At 41.1% G+C, this 25,842-nt stretch overlaps 1 protein-coding gene across 1 annotated transcript in view; it reads right to left on the minus strand.

The window, feature by feature from the left end:
- Nucleotides 1–17,766, minus strand: part of LOC144600368 (ADP-ribosylation factor-like protein 13A) — a 34,521-nt gene extending 16,755 nt beyond the window's left edge. Inside the window, exons 1-4 of the mRNA XM_078411942.1 lie at nt 17,708–17,766; nt 16,089–16,159; nt 9,717–9,966; nt 7,512–7,617 (exon numbers count right to left, since the gene is read on the minus strand). Of these exons, the coding sequence (XP_078268068.1) occupies nt 7,512–7,617; nt 9,717–9,966; nt 16,089–16,159; nt 17,708–17,766 (486 nt within the window). The remainder of the gene's footprint in view (nt 1–7,511; nt 7,618–9,716; nt 9,967–16,088; nt 16,160–17,707) is intronic.
- Between the last annotated feature and the right edge of the window lie 8,076 nt (nt 17,767–25,842).

Raw genomic sequence — 25,842 nt, forward strand, 5'->3', positions numbered from 1 at the left:
AGGGGCCGGAGAACCTAGGGTGATGGAGGAACTGAAGGAAATCCACATTAGGCAGGAAATGGTTTTGGGTAGACTGATGGGACTGAAGGCTGATAAATCCCCAGGGCCTGATGGTCTGCATCCCAGAGTACTTAAGGAGGTGGCTCTAGAAATAGTGGAAGCATTGGAGATCATTTTTCAATGTTCTATAGATTCAGGATCAGTTCCTGTGGATTGGAGGATAGCAAATGTTATCCCACTTTTTAAGAAAGGAGGGAGAGAGAAAACGGGGAATTATAGACCAGTTAGTCTGACATCAGTGGTGGGGAAGATGCTGGAGTCAATTATAAAAGACGAAATTGCTGAGCATTTGGATAGCAGTAACGGGATCATTCCGAGTCAGCATGGATTTACGAAGGGGAAATCATGCTTGACAAATCTACTGGAATTTTTTGAGGATGTAACTAGGAAAATTGACAAGGGAGAGTCAGTGGATGTGGTGTACCTCGACTTTCAGAAAGCCTTCGACAAGGTCCCACATAGGAGATTAGTGGGCAAAATTAGGGCACATGGTATTGGGGGTAGGGTACTGACATGGATAGAAAATTGGTTGACAGACAGAAAGCAAAGAGTGGGGATAAATGGGTCCCTTTCGGAATGGCAGGCAGTGACCAGTGGGGTACCGCAAGGTTCGGTGCTGGGACCCCAGCTATTTACGATATACATTAATGACTTAGACGAAGGGATTAAAAGTACCATTAGCAAATTTGCAGATGATACTAAGTTGGGGGGTAGTGTGAATTGTGAGGAAGATGCAATAAGGCTGCAGGGTGACTTGGACAGGTTGTGTGAGTGGGCGGATACATGGCAGATGCAGTTTAATGTAGATAAGTGTGAGGTTATTCACTTTGGAAGTAAGAATAGAAAGGCAGATTATTATCTGAATGGTGTCAAGTTAGGAGGAGGGGGAGTTCAACGAGATCTGGGTGTCCTAGTGCATCAGTCAATGAAAGGAAGCATGCAGGTACAGCAGGCAGTGAAGAAAGCCAATGGAATGTTGGCCTTCGTAACAAGAGGAGTTGAGTATAGGAGCAAAGAGGTCCTTCTACAGTTGTACCGGGCCCTGGTGAGACCGCACCTGGAGTACTGTGTGCAGTTTTGGTCTCCAAATTTGAGGAAGGATATTCTTGCTATGGAGGGCGTGCAGCGTAGGTTCACTAGGTTAATTCCCGGAATGGCGGGACTGTCGTATGTTGAAAGGCTGGAGCGATTGGGCTTGTATACACTGGAATTTAGAAGGATGAGGGGGGATCTTATTGAAACATATAAGATAATTAGGGGATTGGACACATTAGAGGCAGATAACATGTTCCCAATGTTAGGGGAGTCCAGAACAAGGGGCCACAGTTTGAGAATAAGGGGTAGGCCATTTAGAACGGAGATGAGGAAGAACTTTTTCAGTCAGAGGGTGGTGAAGGTGTGGAATTCTCTGCCTCAGAAGGCAGTGGAGGCCAGTTCGTTGGATGCTTTCAAGAGAGAGCTGGATAGAGCTCTTGAGGATAGCGGAGTGAGGGGGTATGGGGAGAAGGCAGGAACGGGGTACTGATTGAGTGATCAGCCATGATCGCATTGAATGGCGGTGCTGGCTCGAAGGGCTGAATGGCCTACTCCTGCACCTATTGTCTATTGTCTATTGTCTAATTCCTTATCTTCATTATTTTGAGTTAAACTCTGTCTTCTCATTATTTAGACCCATCCACCCTTCATTATTACAGTGAATTGGTTTATTTACAGAATCTAATTCCTTACTGATGATAGCTACAAACACAAATGGCCTGCAGTACCACTCCACTGTCAAGTCTCCCTGAGCAACCTTGGAAAACAGAACAGTACAGCAAAGGAACTGGTCCTTCAACTCACCATGTCAATGCCAACCATGATGCTAGATTAAACTAATCTCATCTGTATGCACATGGTCCATATCTCTCTCTTTCCTGTTCCATATGAGGAGAATATGGACCCTTTCCAGCCCTATTATGCAACTGGGTTGAAATGGTTCCAGGAGCAGAAGACGTGTCAGAAAATAACTGCAGATGCTGGTACAAATCGAAGGTATTTATTTCACAAAATGCTGGAGTAACTCAGTGTGTCAGGCAACATCTCAGGAGAGAAGGAATGGGTGACGTTTCGGGTCGAGACCCTTCTTCAGACTGATGTCAGGGGGGCGGGACAAAAGAAGGATATAGGTGGAGACAGGAAGATAGAGGGAGAACTGGGAAGGAGGAGGGGAAGAGAGGGACAGAGGAACTATCTAAAGTTGGAGAAGTCAATGTTCATACCGCTGGGCTGCAAGCTGCCCAAGCGAAATATGAGGTGCTGTTCCTCCAATTTCCGGTGGGCCTCACTATGGCACTGGAGGAGGCCCATGACAGAAAGTTCAGACTGGGAGTGGGAGGGGGAGTTAAAGTGCTCAGCCACCGGGAGATCAGGTTGGTTAAGGTGGACTGAGCGAAGGTGTCGAGCGAAACGATCGCCGAGCCTGCGTTTGGTTTCACCGATGTAAAGTAGTTGACATCTAGAGCAGCGGATACAATAGATGAGGTTGGAGGAGGTGCAGGTGAACCTCTGTCTCACCTGGAAAGACTGTTTGGGTCCTTGGATGGAGTTGAGGGGGGAGGTAAAGGGACAGGTGTTGGGTCTCCTGCGGTTGCAGGGGAAAGTGCCCGGGGATGGGGTGGTTTGGGTAGGAAGGGACTAGTGGACCAGGGAGTTACGGAGGGAACGGTCTCTGCGGAACGCAGAAAGGGGAGGGGATGGGAAGATGTGGCCAGTAGTGGGGTCCCGTTGTAGGTGATGGAAATGTTGGAGGATGATTTGTTGGATAATCTGGCTGATGGGGTGGAAGGTGAGAACGATTCTGTCCTTGTTAGGAATTTGGGGAGGGAGAGTAAGAGCGGAGCTGCGGGATGTAGAAGTGACCCTAGTGAGAGCCTCATCTCTAACGGAAGAGGGGAAGCCCCGTTTCCTGAAGAATGAGGACATCTCTGATGCCCTAGTATGAAACACCACATCCTGGGCGCAGATGCGGTGTAGACGGAGGAATTGGGAGTAGGAGATAGACTTTTTGCAGATGACAGGGTGGGAAGAAGTGTAGTCCAGATAGCTGTGCGAGTCAGTGGGTTTATAATAGATGTCAGTCACTAGTCTGTCTCCTGTGATGGAGATGGTGAGGTCCAGAAACGGGAGGGAGATGTCGGAGATACTCCAAGTATATTTAAGAGCAGGATGGAAATTGGAAGTGAAGTATATGAAGTCAGTGAGTTCTGCATGGGTACACCAATGCAGTCGTCGATGTAGCGGAGGTAGATTTTGGGGATGGGGCCAATATACGTCCGGAACAGGGATTGTTTGACGTACCCGACAAAGAGGCAGGCATAGCTAAGGCCCATGCGAGTGCCCATAGCTACGCCTCTGGTTTGGAGGAAGTGGGAGGAGTCAAAGGAGAAGTTGTTACGGGTAAGAACCAGCTCTGCTAGGCAGAGGAGAGTGTTAGTAGATGTGGATTGGCTGGTTCTACGGTCGAGGAAGAAATGGAGGGCTTCAAGACCATCCTTGTGGGGGATGGAAGTGTAGAGTGACTGGACATCCATGGTAAAGATGAGGGAGTGGGGGCCTGGAAACCGGAAGTTATCGAGGAGATGGAGAGCATGTGAGGTGTCTTGGACGTAGGTGGGGAGGGATTTGACCAGGGGGGATAGGATGGAGTCGAGGTAGGTGGAAATAAGTTTGGTGGGACATGAGCAGGCAGAAACAATGGGTCTGCCGTGACAGTTCTGTTTATGGATTTTAGGTAGGAGGTAAAACCGGGCCGTGTGGGGCTGGGGAACGATAAGTTTGGAGGCATTAGAGGGTAGATCACCGGAAATGGTGAGGTCCGTGATGATGCTGATGATTAAGGTCTGGTGTTCGTCGGTGGGGTCATGGTCCAAGGATAGGTAGGAAGAGGTGTCTGAGAGTTGTCGTCTGGCCTCGGTCCGGTAGAGGTCAGCCCGCCAGACTACCACATCACCTCCCTTGTCAGCGGGTTTGATGACTATGTCAGGGTTGTTACCACAGTACCTCCCTTGTCAGCGGGCTGAAGATAATCAAATACATTTCATACAAATCCAGCAGGCATAAAATTATGTCATTGCAAAGTTGGGCCTGTGCCTGATGAATTATTCATGTTATCACATTTCTGAGGATAGGTTTATTTACTTTTGATTGGATCTGCACCATACTAATTGCATCGGGTAGTTGAAATGGCATTTTGAAGTGAAAATGTATTACCTTTACCTAGGGAGACATCTTTATTTAAGACCCACATGAGGTTAGAGATACACTGCATAGAAACAAGCCCTTTGGCCCATCACACTCATGCCACACATTTATAGATAGTTTATTGGGGGTTTTGTAACTTATTATATCCCCAGTTTTCAAGAATGTATAATGAATAGAAGGTAACCAAATACATTGGTTAATTTGGTAAATGAACGATATTAACCCTTGAGTAAAATAACAAAGTGCTGGGAGTAAAAACAGTTAACTGGAAGAACAAAGCTTATATTTCGCTTGGGTATCAGTCAACCCAACGGCATCTATATACTAAAACTCTCATTTGTTTGTTCGTTTGTTCCTGAATACAACCAAAACGCTACACGATAGCGCAACAAGTTTAGGCCCACCTTACTCACCGTCGTCCCTTTGGTGCTAATGGAAGAATATTCATTGAAATCAGTGTTATATTTTTTAAGTTATTCACATTTTAAAGTTTAAAACTATCTCCGAGGGAGGAGGGAGGGAGGGGGGTGGAGGGAAGGGGGGAGGAGGGAGGATAAAGGGGGTTGAGGGGATGGAGTGGGGGGGAGAGGGGGGAGGGAGGAGCGAGGGAGCAGGGGAGGGAGGGGAAGGGGGGGGAGGGGGAGAGGGGAAGGGGGAGGGGGGAGAGGAGAGGGTGCTGCACCAATGCAGGAGAGGTTTGGGCCCAACGGGTCCACTTGGTCTAGTGAATATTAAATTCTTCTATTTCAGAAAACCCTTCCCCTCACACCTACTTTCTCATCTATCCTGGCTTTCTTTTTATCCTCCCCCCACCCCCCCCCCCACCCATTTTGCATACCTTTCTCCCACGACCCCCGCCTCCCAGTTCCTTTCTGCTTCTTCCCCGCTCATGTACCCTTTTTCCTTTTATTCCTCCCTCCCCATTAACTGCCATCCACTATCCCCTCACTCCAGTTTTCCATTGCACACCTCCTCTTACATCCTTCTCTGATTCCCCATCTGCAGCCTGTCGACTCCATTTCACCTCCAGCCTGTTACAATAACCACCCATCTGCCAATCACCCCATGTCACCTGAAGCGCTTATCGCTTGCCAGCTTTTGCCCCACCACTTTCCTTCACCTCTCTACAAAACCTTTCTCCCCTCTACTCCATTAATCTGAAGAAGGAACCCGACCCAAAACATCGCTCATCCATTTCCATCCACAGATTTCCTCCACAGCCTGACTCGCTGAGATCCTCCAGTACTTTAAAAAAAATCAAGATTCCAGCATCTGCAATCTCTTGCGTCTTCAATATTAACCCATGATTCTTTAATGTGTACTCAGTTCATACTTCATCATAGATAATAATGGAAAGAATGAGATGTAATCTGAAAGGTTGAAATAAATAAGGATACATGCGGCCAAATTACTTCTACTTTGTATAATCTATATTTCTACAATTATTAGGCAGAAATTTTCAAATAGATCTTTCATAAAAATATTTTTTACTGGCACCAATGATTTTTCTGTTGCATTTCTCACACCAGCTCTGATAGTTAATTTTTAATTCCTGAAAATGCTGGGGCAGTTTAGGATGGCTGGCAAGACACGCTGTGGAAAGCCTAGAAAAACATTTAATCATGTTCTTCAATTCTGCATGCTAATCAACTTCAGGTGTGGTGGCCTTTCAGGAGAACCCTGCAGAGAATCACTCTCCATGCTTCTTGTAGGTATCGTGTTTGATGATCAAGGCACTGAAGCTAACGGTAATACAGATATCTATTATTGAGGTCAAAAAGCTGTTCAATAAACCAAATGTCCTTCAAAATGTACAACTCATGAGGTACAAGTCAAGTCAAGTCAAGTCAAATTTATTTGTCACATACACATACACGATGTGCAGTGAAATGAAAGTGGCAATACTTGTATTTAGCTGCTGGCATGTATTTAATGCTAATATTTAAAAACTCCTGCCAGTCTGTAATGCCACAGTATTCTGGTTTAATAAATAAGTAGCAGAGTGAACAATCTTGAGGTCTCCATTCATCAATAACAAGGGACCAAAGCTGCAGGATACAATAATGTGCCCATTACAGGTCATTTCCTGTTCCCTATATCCCTGTCCCAATTTCCTTCAGAATGTTCACACTATGCAGATAGTGTTTACTTCAAACAGACAATGCGCTAATTCGTTGAAATCTCTGTTGTGAATGTTCACAGGACTCCTGCCAATTATAAGCTTGTTAACCTCTCGCCCCACCTACCCTTCTTATCCCTTGACTTCTTACATTATCTTGATTGAAGCTATGTCCCTGTCTGCCCTGTTGATCAAGTTACCTGTGAACAGCACAATAACAATTGAATGGTGTGCTTCAGACTCAGAGGAGATCCTTCCTATCATCTACATTTTCAGGTACTTTGCAATGGGGTTCATAATGTACACATAACAGGATCAGTTAGAATTTCAATACAAGGGTACCAGAAGAACCTCTTCGGATCATTCACCTTGTTGTGGTGAAGAGGCTTGCGTGTCCCCATGATTTCGAGAGCAATGCCGTCGGAAGCACTAGCTTCTGATAGCACCACCCATGGCGGTAAGGTCGAGGATGAGGGTCCAGACTAAGAACAATCCAACGTACAAGACATCAACGGCAGACCAGGCGGACAAAATTATCTTGAACTCAACGGCTGTGAAGGCGGATGAAGGCTGCAACAAATCTATCAGCTCCAATCATCTTGATTCTCTTGCCATTGGAATTAGTTGATTGATTTGTGAAGGACCGTGTGCTTCTTGGAGTGCAACATCAAGTACACGTTAAACAAACGCACACACAGGCGTCTTCGTTTTGACATTGGAACGTAGACCATCATCCTCGACCTCGAGGGATAGCCACAACGACCAGAAGAAAATAATAAGTGACAGGATCTGCCACAAGAATCCATACAAATGGATGGTTCAATGGGTTTGAATGGAGCTAGAATGTACCAAAACTTAAACCTTGCAGGTCAGTAGCAGCATTCCTATTTTCTGTCAGGTCTACATCATAACATCATAACATTGGCCCGCAACCTAAATATGAGTCTCCTTTGTTCTCTTCATTTATTACAGAAACATGGATTGGAGAGACCCAGATAAATATGTCCACCATTATTATTTTAGAGAGGGTACTGATGGAGTGTGAAAGATGATAAAAAAGTAAGTAGTTCCGCAATAACTTTATGAAACTTACAAGATGGCAGAAGGATTTATTTTCATTAGCCAGTTTCCCCAGGGACATCTGTTCAATAATGCCAAACTCTGGTAGGGCCTCAGCTTTATCCTGTTTGTTTGCAAGTCTGAAGAAAATATAAAAGGAAGAACATTCAATGGAAGAAAATGCGCAACATGCAACAACAAAAATAGAGTGTCGAGGAACTGCAGATGCTAGTTATAAAAAAACACAAAGTGCCGGAGTAATTCAGCAGGTCAGGCAGCATCCACCGAGAAAATGGATAGGCAATGTTTTGGGATGGGATCCTTCTTCAGACTGATTGCAGTGGGGGAGGGGGGAAAAAACTGGAAAGAGGAGAGACTGGACAAAACTTGGCAAGCTATCACTCGTCAGGCTTTGTCCTGCTCCTCCTCTCTTCCAGCTTCTCTTCCCTCCTCAAATGCACCGCCATGAGCATGAAGAAAAGTCCCCACCAAAAACGTCATCTATCCATGTTTTCCAGAGATGTTGCATGAGCAGCTGAGTTACTCGGCCACTTTGTATCTTTTTATGTGAAAATGCTCTGTCCTCTAGCATTTATATCCCAGAACATTGAGCTACCAGTCCTGTCACTCCCTCAGCCATGTTTCTGTAATAGCTATATCTTCATCCCATAGATCAATCCATGCCTTTCACTGACATTTATTGACTAATATTATAGCTGATATCTAGACATTGTGAATATACATTTGATACTTATTAAGTTTCCTTTCTCTATAAATGAAGAAAGAGAATGAAGGGAATAAGATCTATCTAAAATAGAGATCTGCTAAGAGGTGTGATACATTCAAGAAGTGAAAGGATAGAACTTTTAAAATAAATTGCCCCAAAGCACTTTACAGTCAACAAAGTACTTTTGGAATTGACGTCAATATTGTATTAAACATGATTGTTACCGGCATATTACAACGTTATTGAATATCACATAAGATTGGATAGACTACTGCAAACACAGGCATGTCCATCTCACTGATACTTGTGAGTAAATGCATGGGAATGGAAGTATGTGCTCAGTCACTTTTACTAGACTTGCAAGGTAAGAGCAGCAATACATTGTACCCCATATTTGAGGTTCTCATGACTTCCATAGGGCCAAGTTTCGGAAGCTGAGTGCAAGATACAGCTCTAAGATGACCAGGTGATATTCAACCCCAACATTGTAAGAGAATGTTTACGGAACTTTGTTGATGCAGCACTTTTAAATTATGAACATTATATAGTATTTTCAATTTCTTTGAACAGGGACTACCAGCCAAAAGAGTTTGAGAACAATTGAATTAGACATTGAATACATCTCTTTATATGCTGTTTCATCAAACAGTAAAATGATTGAAATGGTTGATGATCATCAAACAGTGAAATGCCCATCCGCCGAGGCCTATGGGATCTCCCCATTACCTCCATTTCAATTCCCCTTTCCATTCCCATACTGATCATTCTGTCCTGGGCCTCCTACATTGCCAGAGTGAAGCCATATGCAAATTGCAAGAATGGCACCTCATATTTTATTTGGGTAGCCTACAACCCAGCAATATGAACATTGAATTCTCTCATCTTACATAACTTCTACACTCCCCACCCCCTCCCCACCCCCCCTCCCACTTTGCTCCATTCCTCCACCCTGGTCGTTTAACCAGTTCCACAGTTCACCACATTGTCCCCTCTTGAGATCACACCTTCCCTAGCCAATATTGGGCCTACCAGGTCTTCATCCTGCCTGAGGTACTTTATTGCCACCCCTGATTGGTCCTGGTCATTTTTCACCTCCAGCTCTTCAACCCCTCCACTCCCTACTTTCAGTTTGAAGAAAGGTCCCCGCCCGAAACATCACCTATTCTTTTCTCACTACAGATGCTGACTGACATGCTAAGTTACTCCAGCACTTTGTGTCTTTTAGTGAAATGGGTGTTCTGTTTTATATTGTTTTATACTTGTTTTATACTGAATGCTGGCACAAAGCAGTCACCCAATTTGAGGTTGCTTTTTCCAATAAAATTGGCACCCCGATATGAACACTGAATACAGTACATTAGACTTGATGAAGTGTAATAAATCCCACTGTTATTTCAACTATGCTTCCTTCCACCAGCCTCAATAGATCATCCTTCACAATTATCCTCAGCTTCTTTAATCATCTCTTTAATCAGCCATCATGTCCTTTATCCAATAGATTTTAGGACTTACACGAGGACAGGTTTCCCACTCATCTTTTCATGCTTCATTACTTCTGATAGAACCTTTCCAGCTTCCTCTATTCTCTTCACATCCGTAGAATCAACAATGAAAATAAAGCCATGGACTACAGAGTAATGATGCTTCCAAGCAGGTCGGATATTCTCTCCACTCCCAAGATCAAATAACGTCAGATTAAACCGATCTACCCTGAGATCTGTCCTGGAAAATCCACCATTTGGACGAAGGAGATAAGGAGATTCTGTTGAGGAAAAGAGAGTCAAGAGAGAGAAGGTGTTTTATTGTCATGTGTCCCAGGTAGAACAATGAAATTCTTACTTGCTGCAGCACAACAGAATATGTAAACATAGTACACTAAACAATATGATAAACGAGAGAGAATTTTTTTTTCAGTGTGTATATATATACAAATACATGTATATACAAACAAATATATATACATATACACACACACACACACAGATACATATATATATATATTTTTTACACACATATACATACACATATATATATATATACATACACACATATGTATATATACACATACAAAGAATACAAACACATAATATTTATCCTTTAATGAATTTTCTGGGAGTCGGGGTAATTTTTTTCTATACATGCCTTTGTCAGGTCAATTACTGTAGGAGTTAGACTTTTGACAAATTGACAATACCATCATAATACAAATAGAATGTACTGTATCTGCTCAAACTTCATGTCTTTGAAATAACATCAAGCTATTTGTAACATAAGCAAAATAACCTTTTTAGTTCATGTTAACATTGGAGGGACAATTATCATTAGATGAAGTCATGGATTGCATAATACTATCAGACAATCGTCAACTGACAACAAAATGCAATGTAAAATAATTATACAATCCGACAGAGTTAATTAGAGAAAGATAATATACTAAGCTACAAAATTATTTTAAAACTACCCAAACCAAACATGTAATGTTAGATTTGAAATCACATCTATTTATATGTTTTTTCCTTAACATCAGGCTACCACATTAATGGGAGAGAATTATTCACCATCACTAATACAATGGGAATTTTCACAAAATAGCACTGATTGGAGCAAGTTCTAGATGGACTGAGTCTGAGTCTAACATATCCAAGTTTGCCAAGTTTTAGAAAGCTAGGTGGAAACTGTGAATAAAAATAAAAATGTTCTGAACTGTAAGAATGTGGCAAATGAAAAATGAAATTTAATTTGGTAGGTAGATTGTATATAGTTGAGACTGATCCTTGAGTGATTCCAGCAATTATTAACTTGCATATCTCAGTGACTCACTCTCCCCTGACTCTCAGTCTGAAGAAGGGTCTCGACCCGAAACATCACCATTCCTTCTATCCAGTGACGCTGCCTGTCCCGCTGCGTTATTCCAGCATTATGTGTCTATAAACTTCTGATATCCTGCTAGTCATAGTTTATAAAGCTGAAAATGACCTAATGAATTCTCTAAGTTCAGACCCAGTGCCACTGTTGCAACCTCTACTATTCAAGGCCCAGAGGATCAGTTGCTTTTAGTACTATTAATTTCTATAGCACTTTTTCGACCAAAGCAGATCTTTTATTCCTTATTTTCTAAATCTCTAACCCTGGTTTGCTATTATCTCTGAAATTGAAATTGTATCTTTAAATATGATGAATGCTGCAAACTATTTGTTCGGCCTCTGCCAGTTCCTTATTGCCCATTACAGTTTTACATCTCTGCATATACTGTAAAGCTCCAATATTTACTTTCACTAATCGTTTGTTTTACCAAGAAAAATCTTTTAATTTTATATAAAATTTGTTTTTAATTTTTAGCCAGTTGCTCTCATATTTGATTTCCTCTTGATTAAGCTCCTGAAAAATATTTTCTGGAAATAATACCAGCAAACAGGACAAAATGAACACTGATCACTGTCCATACTGATTCCTCACAACACTACTTGTTTATCTGCCTGCCTGTCTGCAGGCATGAGCCCTGCTAATGCAGAGGGGTAAATAAACTGACTTTGCACAAAAGGGAACTGTTCGGTCAGGCATATTCAGCACTGAGTATTGAGCAATGTTAGCCATTGAATGCCCTAACATCCCTTGACAGGAGACAAAGCTAAAAGTGCAACCTTTAACAAAACCTGTCAAATCACCAAAACATCTTTAAATTGTCTGTGATGTTCAGAGGCTTTAAAAAACCCCATTAAAATTGGTTAAAATAATTAAACAATAAAATAAAAATAACAATATTTAATTAATTCAAATAATATCAATGCACTATAAAATAAATAACAAATGAAAATAAGGTAAATATCTAAATTATAAATAACATAACTTTCCTTTCCCCACTTAAATTCAAGTTAACGGGGACTTCCATCCTAATCCAGGGTTGATTAATGCAGGAAGGGAGAGGCATTGCGCTGCAGAACCACAACACAATGACCTCCTTCTGCAGCACTCAACATGGGGTACAGTGACAGATGTGCTTTGATGTTTCACTCCATGTATCCTAATCTTACTACATTACTTATGTATGTACCTAAGAGTGATTGAATGCTGGTGACACGGAGGGGGAAAGTGAGAATGTGTAAGGAGGGGTCAGATAATCAAGACATGAAAAACTCAAGTGATCAGAGGTTTGGGGTCATATTGTGAATTTGATGTCTGGGAGGTATGTTGGACCATGTAATCAGTGGTGAGTCAATAGTTCGGCGAGTGCCAGGCCTTGAGGCAAGGGATTCTGTAACATTGATATTGGTATTGGTTTATTATCGTCACATGTACCGAGATACAGTGAAAAAAATGTGTATTGCGTGCAATCCAGGAACAGCATACATGAATACAGTCAAACCCCATATATGAGTACAACAGGTGGTGCAAAGAGAAAGGAAACAGAATGCAGAATAAAGTGTTACAGAAAAAGTGCATACTAAAGAAAAGGTGCAAGGGTTACAAGAGGCAGATTGGGAACTACATGCTTATCTGATGCAAAATCCATTCTATAGTCTGATAACATCAGGGAAGAATCTGGTTTTGTGCTTTGAAAGTTTTGTATCTTTGGGAGGGGGGAGAAGAGGGAATGATTGGGGTGTAAGTGGTACTTGATTACATTGGCTGAGTTCTGCCATGGGAAGGTAAAGCTCAGAGGAGAGCCTATAAGTAAATATCTTGAAATAATTTGCAGATTCTCTCAGCTGTAAATTGCAGCAGAGCAGGTTGCAATATAAACCTGGTTGAGCTGCGAATGCCCTAAGACAAGTACGTATCAGGCTAATGTGAGCTAATTTCCATCAGCAATCCCCAAATTGAGTTTCATTGGGAATTATGTTGTTACATCTGGATCTAACACAGAAATTCACTCATCTGTGAAAGCACAATTTGCAACATTAAGAGCCCAGCTTCATTTTCAGAGAGGCACAATTCAATCTGAAAATCATCAATATAATTTTCCACTCCAAAAAACATTGACTTTCATGCATGCAGCTTGAAAAGAGTCAATGCCAAGCGATCACATTTTTAGCCGTGTGTCCTTTAAGACTGACAGATCTGGCCAAGACAGTAGTGTGCCTTAGCTGGCTTTGATTTTTTTCTCCTACTTATTGATGGGACCTGTTTTGCTTCCCTCCCTTTACTTATGTGATGACATTATTTCACCGAAAGTCCTGTCAACCTGCAGGAAATTGCAGGAATCATTCTCCTGCGGATGAACACAGACTTTGTTTGCACTTGCATGATCACCAGGTTGTTTGCTGCTGATCACAATTAACATGTTTCTTTTAGGACCTGGGCATTACCGACATGGTACATTGTTTTTGCCCATCTCACATTGCCCTTGAGAAGGTGATGGTGAGCCTCCTTCCTAAACTGCTGCAGTTCTGAATGTGATATGTTTTAAAGTTAGGAAGTAAACCTTCAGGTAATGATTGTGTTCAGTGTGCCATAAATAGAGTATGTGTAAATATGGGACACAGGCAAGTCCTATCAGATAAACTTCAATGCATTTTAGTTTTTGGAATGAATAAAATACTTTTAGATTAAAAACAAAATTACAAAATATATGTATGTATGAATATAGGACAATATCATTCCCAAAACTATTAACATCAGCATCATAAAGTGGAGTAGAAATCGTCACAGTTGTACAGCATGGAAACAGGCCCTTCAGCCCAGCTTGCCCATGCCGACCAAGATGTCCATAGCTAGTCCAAATTACTCTTAAATGTTCTTATTGTACCTGCATCAACGGCTTACTATGTCAACTCATTCCATGGAGGTACCACCCTTCCTCTAAAATGTTGCCTCTCAGGTTCCTATTAAAACGTTCACTTTTCATCTTAAATCTTTGCCTCTTGTTCCTGATTCGCCAACCCTGTGAAAAAGACTGTGTTCATTCATCCTATCTGTGCTTCACATGATTTTATGCACCTCTGTAAGACCATCTAACGGTCTCCTATTCTGCAAGTCCCAGTTCAACTTCTATACTCGGTGCCATGACCAAAGAAGACCAGTATGCCAAAAGCTGCCCGATTTCTATGATTTATCAAAATCCTACATCTCCGTACCTTTCGTCATTTTTTCCATTATAAATTCTAAATACACTTATAATTGGAATAGTTAATGCAAACGTGTCATAATGAAGCTATTATCAGTGGAGGTGCATGCTACAAATTTATTTGTAGTACATCAAAAAATGCTAAATCAGCTCATGCTACCTGTTAAATAATTCCACGAAATATCTGCATCCACGTTAAAAATGGAAATGGATTATGCACACGTATTACACTATAATTATATTCACTGCCTGTTGAGGCACAGCAGCATTTAAAATGATGACTTAATTATAACTGCACATCCTTGCCATTATAACTGCACATCCTCCACCATTACACTGAGCACCGGCTCACCACAGGGCTGTGTGTTGAGCCCCATCCTTTACTCCCTCTACACTCACGACTGCGCCCCCACCCATCCCACCAACACCATCATCAAGTTCGCGGATGACACGACTGTGGTTGGACTCATCTCAGAAGGAGATGAGACAGCCTATAGGGATGAAATCCAAAGGCTGGCAGCATGGTGTTCAGTGAACAATCTGGTCCTGAACTCCTCCAAAACAAAGGAACTTATAATTGACTTTAGAAAAACCAGTGGAGATTACGACCCACTCTACATCAATGGGGTCTGTGTGGAAAGGGTACCAGCTTTCAGGTTCCTGGGTACGCACATCGCAGAGGATCTTACCTGGTCTACCAACACCATCACCACAGTAAAGAAGGCACAGCAGAGACTCCACTTCCTGAGGATCCTCAGGAAAACCAACCTGCAGGAGAAGCTCATGTTGTCCTTCTATCGCTGCTCCATCGAGAGTGTGCTGGCATACTGTATAACCACATGGTATGCCAGCTGCTCAGAAAAGGACAGGAAGGCCCTTCAGAGGGTCATCACGACGGCCCAGAAGATCATCGGCTGCTCACTGCCCTCCCTGGAGCACCTGTTCAGCCTACGCTGCCTCAGTAGAGCAGGCAAAATAATAAAAGATCCATCCCACCCCGGCCACCGTCTGTTTGTTCATCTGCCCTCTGGTCGACGTTTAAGGTCGATCAAATCCCGAACAAACAGACTTAAGAACAGTTTTTACCCCAGGGCCATACGAGAACTGAACACTACCTTTGCACTAGGCAACACCGTTAAAAAATCTTGTACTTAATATAATTGTATTTAATTGTATTTATGTATTTATTTGTTTTTGCATTTATTGCATATATGTTTGTACGCACCGTCAGGATTGGCTATTTTTTTAATTTCGTTGTACTCGTTGCAATGACAATAAATGAATATTATTATTATTATTATTATTATTATTATTATTAATTAATCCCTAGTTCTTAACCCTTTCTCAAAGAACTCTTGGTTTCACTGTCCCATGTGTGACACCAAAAGCTATTAAATAAAAATCTGACAAAATTCATATTTCAAGCCTACATTCATGCATATCCAGTACAAATATTGTAGTAAACTGAAGAAAAGATGCTCCATCAGGCTAGGTTCTAGCATTATTCTCCTGTTCTTTTAACTCAATGGAAAAAATACTCAGGAAATCTCCATGGCAGAGAATATGCATAACTCCAAAGGTTTCTTCTCCAAAGGTTTAGAAGTTCACACCCAAGCTTCCCACAATATAAAATGCAATTTCAAGTTTGCTATTGTTGGCTGAGTGTTAATTTTGTTCTAATTCTGCCTTAACGTAGTCAGTTAATTTTCCCTGCTTTCCCATGAATCAAGGTTTCCACGTGACATAAAAGTGATGTGAACTATTAAAAACTATAATTATGTATCTCTCTTGATCATATCTTAAGGCAATGGTTCATTTACCTTTCTGTATTCCTTTGAGTATTGAGGTTTTCCCTGCATTACTCAGTCCAAGGATCAGCAGAGTGACATTTCTAAAACAGAGATGAACAGTGCGTGGAAATGGTTAATAGACAAATTTACATAAATTCTGATAGAAATATCCGAAAATAAATAACTATCATACGATGATGCCAAATGTGAATGCTTTGAATGACTTGTTACTATGCTGAATCTAAGCTGATTTATCTACAAAGCATTGTTTTTCTGCTCAAGAGCATTTCCCTGCTCCGACAAGGCACAGTTGCTCAGATTTAGTTATACCCCGTAGATGTAATAAGTGCCATGATTCTCTCCCATCTGAACTCTGTTAATGCCCATTTGCCTGGCTGCCAAGAGTAGCGCAAAGCACTTTTCACAAACATTATTATTTCATTCTTTCCTCCTCCTTCCAAGTCCTAATGCACTCACATGAATCTGTGCCCATTTTGTTTTACTGCCTGCTGCTATCCATTAATGCATCAATATTCAGTGGCAATGTGCCATTTCCACTCTGTTTTTGAATCAGGTATTGATGAACGCACAAGATCGGATCAGTTCTCGTGATAGAATTGGACAAGCAAACCTTTAAATGATACAGTTCATTATTTTGGCACAGAGATCAATTTGAGTAATACAGGATTTGTGCGCAAATCCTCATGCACTGCTGGACCTGAGTACTGGTTAGCACAGTGCCAGTTCTTTGCAATATAGCACGGAATCTTCAGCATGTTTGCAAAAACATCAACCTTATTCAGAAACCACAAATAGATGTCTCAAGAAATGCCACCCCACCAATAGTCCTAGCCTGAATCCACTTCTAAAAACACACACCTCTTCCCCACACACCCCCGGCTCCCTTTGGCACCATTATATATGTATAAAATGTGAGCCAATTTTCTTATTTTCTTCCTTGATGTTCATTGCAAAAGGAGAACGGCAAAAAAATTGAATTATGACGTGAATGAAGTGCATAGGTTTACTTAGGATATTACAAAGAAATTGAACCTTTCCTTAAATTTTTTTCTAACCATGATCAAGATCTGATCATAATTGCAAGTTATAGCTTCTACATGTCTGCATAATAATCAGCATTATAATTTTCCCTCTGCAGTTTAATCCCAATCTCAGGATTAATCATTTCATTATATGTGAAGGTCAGTTCCTAAAACAAAATGTTCTGAAAAAACAGCATGCTGAGATTTCATGACTCATTGAAGTGTGGCGAAGGTACAATTGAAAGAGGATGTAAAATGACTTGATCCTGTCACTTTTTGCTGGTAGACATTCAGTATGATAAGTAATGCTACAGTAGAATAAGTAATGAGATATTTATTTTATGTCCTCAGAGCAGTAACTGTAGATCAGTCACTGTATTCACAGTCTATGTCGGGTGTTTGCAGACGGCGTTCCTGGAGGAAGTTATCTGATGCATGCGTGTTACCCGGGAGAGGTTCTGGTGGGAGGCACTTGTTAGACAACTGTGGCCTTGTCTGTAATGTTGCATCCTCGATGGTCATTAAACTGGAGTTGAAGTTAAATAACTTTTGTTATTCTTGCAACTTCATACATGGTGTCAGAAGTGGGATACTGTAATAACTCACCTTATCGGCTCCTGAACTTTCCGAGCCCAGGTACAGCAGTTTGTAATCAGACTGAACATGATTTGGAATTAATGCTTGATGTAGGCCAGTTGGACCATCCAGTTTGGAAAACTGGCTGTCAGACTTATATTTCCTAGATTCAGGCGCTAAAATAAAACAAATCGGGATAAAGAGCAGAATTAAAATCCAAACCAAATTACTGTTCAGAACATTCTCTCCCCGCCTATTGTCAAAGCTATTTTTCATATTAATTTATTTTGTCCCTCTTGAATCCTGCTATTTAAGGATATTACAATAGAATTCTACTTCCATTCTGGAAGTCTGTTTGTCCTTGAGTTTTTTCTCTGAATGAAAGATGCTAGTTTCAGCTCAGTGCCTTTTGGAACAGCGCAATGCAAAATAATAAATACAGGGGAACATGATGCTTTCAAACACCACCATTCGATTTTACTGTGAGCACCAAATAAAGCTCTGCTACTGAGCTGACTATTTATAAGTACGTGAAACTTTGAAAGGCATATTTCCTGAACAAAATATTCCTTAAAAAAATTCTTACATGAAAAATAGGTCATGTGGCACTTCCTTTGGTTCAGTGCAGTGTGATCCAAAATTGGTTTTATGTGGAGTAATTTGCAGTTGCTGTCATTTCTGGGTGAAATTGTGTCAATTTCTAAATTGGACAGGACACTTTTGGTCGCCGTCCAAGTCAACGTGCCTGATATTTTCCCAGCATTAGATAAGTGCCTAATGATGTGATTCACCGTGCAATGTACGTTTCATGAATTGGAGAAGAATTATAGAACAGTCACAGAAGATCTTGGAGCAAACCGTGCCTAGTTTGTGATTGATTTGTAATTTAAAGGGACACTCCGCTGCAGGAACCTCTAGAAAGCAATGTCAGAATTAAGTGGAGAATGCTCAAATACCTCACACAGTACACAGTCAGTGTTTAAATTCGCAAGGAGTGCTACTTGCAGCATTTAGGTTCCGAACTACTTTATTGAGAATCTCAGCGATAATTCTACTCTGGAGACTTAAGGACAGCTGTTACAGATAACATGGATTGTTTGGGTTGTGTGGTAAGAGGCATATAACATGGATATCTACAAAAATCCGAAGCAAGGAGAGTTTTCAGAGATGGCACATTATACCTGGACCTCTGATGAACAATGTCTTTGGAAACTCAGGTTATCTAAGGCAGCAATAACAGCAGGCTGTGACATTCTGCAGAACGATCAGCAGCCATGCTCTACTGCTGGGACTGCTCTCTCTCTGGAGATGAGGGTCACAATAAGTCTCAAATTCCCAGCCTCCAGACATCAGCCTCATTTCCTAGTTTGCTGCTTATCACAGCATTAGAGCGCTCAATAGGTTTTGTATCAAAGAGGAATGATTTAATTTACATTGATGTCATTAAGCTGAAGGTGACGTCTTGGGCACTTGGATTTATCAGTGTTCTTGACTTCCTGACAGGCAGCCATTGCTTGCATTTTTGTTTCCACAAAGAGTATCTTGAAGAAGCAGGATATTTTCATTAATAGAAGGGGTTTGTGTACATGTAATGTACAGTTTGCCATGGATCATAAGAAGAATTTTATGGTGGTCAATGCCACGTTGTGACTCCCAAATGCTGCATTATCCTTAGGACACTTCCAGCAGTCAGCACTTTCCTGAATGTTGGATTCTAAGCAACTATTTGCATTCACTATTCCCATGGATGTTGACCCCAAAACGCTGCACATGCGTGAAGAAAATGAAATTTGACCCACTTCATGTGCTTCAAGGGCAATGCATCATCAACTGCTGTAGCAATTTCAGTGCAGTGTGCTGCATAACCCGGCTGACAGAATATAGCAGCCAGTGCCTGAGGAAGATCTGATGTCCAGGAAGCAGGCACAGAAGGCCAGCAGAGGTGGGGGAGTGGAACAATGAAAATTCTTAAGGTATTGTATCTGCTCGACATCAGCTGCTGCAACTATTACTATGAAGGATTGAGGTATTGTCTAACTTATCAATAAGGAATTCCCTTAAAGAGAGAAGATTCTTCTGAACATCCTCCATAATTATGGTCCCCAAACAACATATCAATATATTAAGCCCTGCTCCAGTTACTTAGATGCTTTTTACAACGCTTAGCATTTGTTGATGGAAGCCACTCCCTTAATGGAATCTCACTTCTGCACAAAATATATTGTACATAGATGAGCTCCACACAGGAGGTGTAACTAGTAGTCAATAGCTTTCAACAGTGAATATTTACCATTGTGCCCCATGTAGCTATGCCAAATATTGATCAGATTGGCATGCAAAGGGCAGGATGATTCATTGAAGGATAATGTTTCAAACAAATGAGTCCTCTCTCATTTATTGATGAGAAATCCCCTCATGAAATTCCACGTGAGATTCATTTGAAGTCATAAATCAAATGACTATTGGCAGCAGAGCAAGTAGAGCTGCCTCACAGTGCTTGAAACCTAGGTTCAATTCTGACATCAAGTGCTGTCTGAGTGGACTCTGATGTTCTGCATGTAATCATGTGTGTTTTTCCAGGTGCTCTGGTTTCCTCCCACATTTCACAGGCATGTAGGTTGATAGGTTAATTGGTCACTGTAAATGTGACTGATTGAATTGAGGAGTGGAGAGAGACCTGATTGGCTGAAGGTCCTGGTTTAATGCTGTATCTCTTTAAGATTACTGTAAGAGAAACTTTGGGAAAGAACTGATTAAGTCCCAGAACTAACGCACCATGCTCCAACAATTAGAAGTTAATACTGTATTGTCGCATCACCTAGCTTTGCTCCAATTGGTGTCAGAGGTTATGGGGAGAAGGTAGGAGAATGGGATTAGGAGGGAGAGATAGATCAGCCATGATTGAATGGCGTAGACTTGATGGACGAATGGCCTAATTCTAATCCTATCCCTTATGACCTTATGAGCTCAAAAACATTTCCTACTATAACTACCTTGCCTAATTTTCTACTTTGCTAATTGTGTTTCGCATTAGAGTCTTGTTATTTTGCATTTTTAAAATTTTCATTGCCTTGCAGAATTTAGGTGTAATTTAAGTACAATTTATGTTTTGTGTGTTGTCTGAGTCTATATGCCTGCGATGCTGTTGCAAGCAAGATTTTCACTGTACCTGTACCTCACCGTAATTGTGTATTCGACAATAAACTCAACTTGATGCAACCTGACTGTTTGTGCGGCATTTATTCCTGCACATAGTGGAGGGCTCTGAGAGAAAATGGACATTGAGTAGATGTTTGAGCTCACCTTATTACCTTGTTGATTAATCCACAACTTTCCCTTGGGTTATGTCCAATAGAGATTCCTATTATGTATTGGAAGAGAAGGGTGAAGATCCTGGAATAGGAATCAGCTTCATGCTAGAGGTTATACCAGTCAATGTCAGAATAACTCAGAAGCTACGCATCAGTCAAATTAAGTGCAACGAGACAACCCTTTTCATCTGAAAATCATCCATTACTTTCAAGCAACAATCAAAGTTGACCTCCAATGACCTGAAATGCATTAACGTCAACAGCCTTGCTGATTGATGTGTCATCAAGTAAGCAGTATGCCAGTGATTGTTATGCGAGTGTGACATTTTCTATGTACTCTGAGATGTTATTTGTACTAGCTAAGCATTTATTTGAATAATGCTGGTACATTAATTTAGAGCAAAGCAAAGTCAAATTATGCAAATGATACAAATAATAGAAAATTATGATGTTTATATACAAAATTAAACACCTTAGTCCTTCCCCTACAGCATTTCTAGGTGGGTTTCAATGACCTATTTCTACAGCATGGTATCTTTCTCTATGGCTGCAATTTCTTTAAATTGCACACAGATGTCCTGATGTATAAGACTAAATTGGTCATGGCGCACATTAACTTCAGCCTCCCAGACACCCATCATCTACTGCAGTTTGCCTAACATCGGAACAGGTCCACAGCAGATGCCATCTCCCTGGTGCTACTCTCATCACTGGAATATCCAGATAACAAGAACACTTAAGTCAGACTCCTATTTATAGATTGTAGCTCCATCTTCAACCCAATAATCCAACCAAACTCATCTCCAAACACCTTAGCACCTCCCTCTGCAACTGGATCCTCAACTTCATGATTCAGACCACAATCAATGAGAATAGGAGGCAAAACATCCTCCACAATAATTCTCAGCCTCTAACTGTACATCTTATACACTCACGAACATGTGACAAAATTCTTCTCCAACTCCATTTACAAGTTTGCAGGAAATCAGGTTGCATGCATGCCCCAGACAGGATCAATGATGCCAAAGTGGAGATGTGGAGTTCATTGTTCCAAAGAAAAAAATATCACCAACAATTTTTCCTGGACCAATTACATTGAAGCTATGGCCAAGAAAGCACACCTCAGTCTACTTCCTCAAAAGACTAAGGAAGTTTGGTATGTCCACAACAATTTTTACCAACTTCTACAGATGCATTTTTGTAAAACACATCCTATCAGAATGCATCACAGCTTGGCTTGGCAACAACTCTGGTCTAAAACCACAAGAAATTGCAGAGAATTATGGATACAGCCCAGTCTATCACTGGGCTGTATCCACAAAACCAGCCTTCCCCTCACCTGTCAGCCCCCATCTACACTTGACAGTGCCTTGGGAAGGCAGCTAACATAATCAAGGAACATTTTCAACCATCATTCCCTCTCCTATCAGGAGGAAGTTGCAAAAGCTTGAAAGCACATGCCATCAGATTCAGGGACAGCTTCTTCCCCATTATTATCAGACTATGGAACGATCCTTTCATAAGATAGGGTATACTCCCAACCTACATTGCAAACCTTGGTTTTTTTATATTTACAATTTCTCTGTAACTGTAATGCTTTAACACTATATTTTTGCACTCTGGTATTTTTCACTTTGCACTACATGTTGTACTTGTTCATGGCTTGATTGTAGTCGTGTGTCGTATGATTTGACTGATTGGCATGTAAACAAAACTTTTCATTGCATCTTGGTACACATAAGAATAATAAACCATTATCAATACCAATGAATGACCAGCTTTTGGTATTATTGGTTTCCCATTAGAATAATAACTGTTGAAATTAAAACAAGTGTACAAATATATTCTTTGGGAAAGCAAAGAGCAAAATAATTTAGTTGCCTAGCATCCCTGCAGTGATATTGTTTTTACACTTTTCAGACAATAGACAATAGACAATAGACAATAGGTGCAGGAGTAGGCCATTCAGCTCTTCGAGCCAGCACCGCCATTCAATGCGATCATGGCTGATCACTCTCAATCAGTACCTCGTTCCTGCCTTCTCCCCATACCCCCTCACTCCGCTATCCTTAAGAGCTCTATCCAGCTCTCTCTTGAAAGCATCCAACGAACTGGCCTCCACTGCCTTCTGAGGCAGTGTAGACACTGTCCGTATAGACAGAACTATACGGAAAGTGATTATTCTATAATACACCTGCCTGCCGTTACCCTGAATTTAATTGTTATTCAACTACATCCAACATAAAGAATAACACATTTAAAATCCTTTCAAGGAAGTGCGAGAAATTGAAATTTATAAATTGAAGGAATCATGACGAGCTTATTTTTAAACTCAGCTAAAAAATATTTTTTGTTTTAGAATTACTTTAACTCACCTACTCTTGTAAACTGTTCCTGTGAAGTTAATCACATTCAAAGTAGGTCTTCGCTGATGTTTAATTTAAATGGAGCAGGAGATGATCAACTTAAACACTGGAATATTTAAAGTGATTGAATTCATCATTACTCAGAACATTACAGGAGTAATCCTGTTGTCTGTCAACCTGAACTTGTTCACTGCAACAAGCACATCCAAGTACGCTGACTGTAATCCGGATTTTTATAATTCTCTTGTTAATCCCACTGGGGGAGGGTAAGAAAGTAAATGTGAAAAAGTAGGACATGCACACTGTGGTTCTTTTTCTTTCCTCTCTTACCAAATTTAACAAAATAGTTCCCACTGTTTTTAGACTCATTGATAAAAAAGAAGATTCAGTCAAAAGGTTGTTTTTTAAATATGTCATGGACTCTAGTAACTTCAGATAAATTTTCTTGTGTGTGTTACTGCCAGGGATTCTTAAGATAGAATATTTAGCAATAGGTTGTCACCAATGCCAAATCCAATTTAAAAGCTGAAGAACGGAGGAATGGTGTAGGAAAAGGCTACATTTCAAACATGTGCCTTTATGTTTATTCTGACTTCTTTATGTTTTTTCATAGCACCATTTCCAAACTACGACATTAGGATAAAAATAGATTTCTAACTATGTGCTACTTTTGTTAAGGATTGGACACACTCATTAATTTTGTCATTCTTCAAGGTAATAGATATGTATTAACTTTCATAAGAATTACACATAGAGTGATAGTAATTAAACATATTCTTAGGGTCACACCTATTTTATAAGATAACAAAGAGTTTCAAATTTAATATCTGGCAAGTTTTGTTGAATTCTGAAATACTTGTTTTAACACTTATCTTTATATCATTTGGAGATACACTTTCTGATCCATTCTCACTTCATGAACTTTGATTTTAATAGGAATGGTTCCTATACATTTTATCATGGATTTATTTTGACTGATTGAAATGATTTGATTGGTGACATTTATCTAGGCCTAATACTCTACAAAAAGTAAAATATGCCAGCAAAACTTACTAGAAGCATTTTGTACAGAACAACAAGCAGAACTTACGTTTTCGATTGGTAATCTTTCATGAAAACATTTAATCAATTCTATTGATAGGTCATCAAGCTGGAATGTAAATTGAAAAGCAAAAGATTGCAGATGCAAGAACTCTGAAATAAAAACAGAACATTTTGAAAATACTCAGCAGATGAGGCAGCAATATAGAGAGAAATAGTTAACATTTTGTGTTGATGAGCTTTTGGCAGAACTGGATCTTCCCTTCTGCACAAATGCTGCCTGACCCGCTCAGTGTTTCTAGAACATTCTATTTTTATGTCAAACTTTAGGATCCACAGTATTTAGCCTTTGTTTCAGTAATTTATTTATCGCTTAAGCAAGTTCCTCAACAATGTTCTTGAAGAAAAAGGCCAACCAATGGAAGCTATCATTAACGTTATCTACAACAAAGTTGCTAGGCCAATGGACATGGATAGTAACTCAGTAACTGTAACTCAGGCAGCATCTCTAGAGAGCATAGATAGGTGATAGATGGATGGGTGACATTTCGGGTTGGGACCCTTCTTCAGACTAATTGTGGGTGGGGGAGGGAGAAAGCTGGAGGAGAGGAGGGGCAGGACAATGCATGGCAGGTAATAGGTTGATGCAGGTGAGGGATGATTTTAATAGGCGGGTGGTTAGACATGGCCAGAGATGAAAACGCAGAAGGTGTGAGACAAAAGGATTGAGTTGTGAATTGTGAAGCCAGAGGAAGGAATGGAGGGGGAGGGGAGGGGATAAATAGGTGCCAATCAATGTGAAGCACAGGGGAGAGGGGATTGGGGGGTTGTGGGAAGCAAGGAGGGGGCTGTAGGAAGGAAGAATGCAATGTTCATACCATTGGGTTGTAAGCTACAGAAAAGATGAGTTAAAATGGTTAGCAACTGGGTTATCCAGTAGGCCTTGGCAGACTGAGTGCAAGCATTCAGCAAAATGGTCGCCGAGTTTTTGCTTGGTTTCGCTGATGTTCAGGAGGCCACATCAGGAATATTGGATGCAGTCGATGAGGTTAAAGGAGGTGCATGTGAATTGCTGTCTCACCTTGAATAAAAAGAAATAGAACAGTGGTAACTATGATTTATTTGACTCTGACTTAAAAACACTAATAAGAATAAAATGCTTTCTATAATTATTATTTCTTCTTCCCTGGGACAGTCTAGCTCACTGTGAGGCTTTTGCATCTTTCAGTGCCCGGCGCGGCTCGGCTGCGGGACTTAACATCGCCGGCGCGGCTCGGCCGCGGGACGTTTCGGTGCCCGATGCGGCTCGGCCGCTGGACTTAACATCGCCCGGTGCGGCCGCGGGACGTTTCAGTGCCCGGGGCGGCTCAGCCGCGGGGCCTTCCATCCCCTTGCGGGGGCTGTGCGTGTCGGTTGCCTCGGTAGGTGTCGAGCTGTCTGTCCGTGG

This window comes from Rhinoraja longicauda, chromosome 15, assembly GCF_053455715.1.
Source record: "Rhinoraja longicauda isolate Sanriku21f chromosome 15, sRhiLon1.1, whole genome shotgun sequence".
Lineage (NCBI taxonomy): Eukaryota > Metazoa > Chordata > Chondrichthyes > Rajiformes > Arhynchobatidae > Rhinoraja > Rhinoraja longicauda.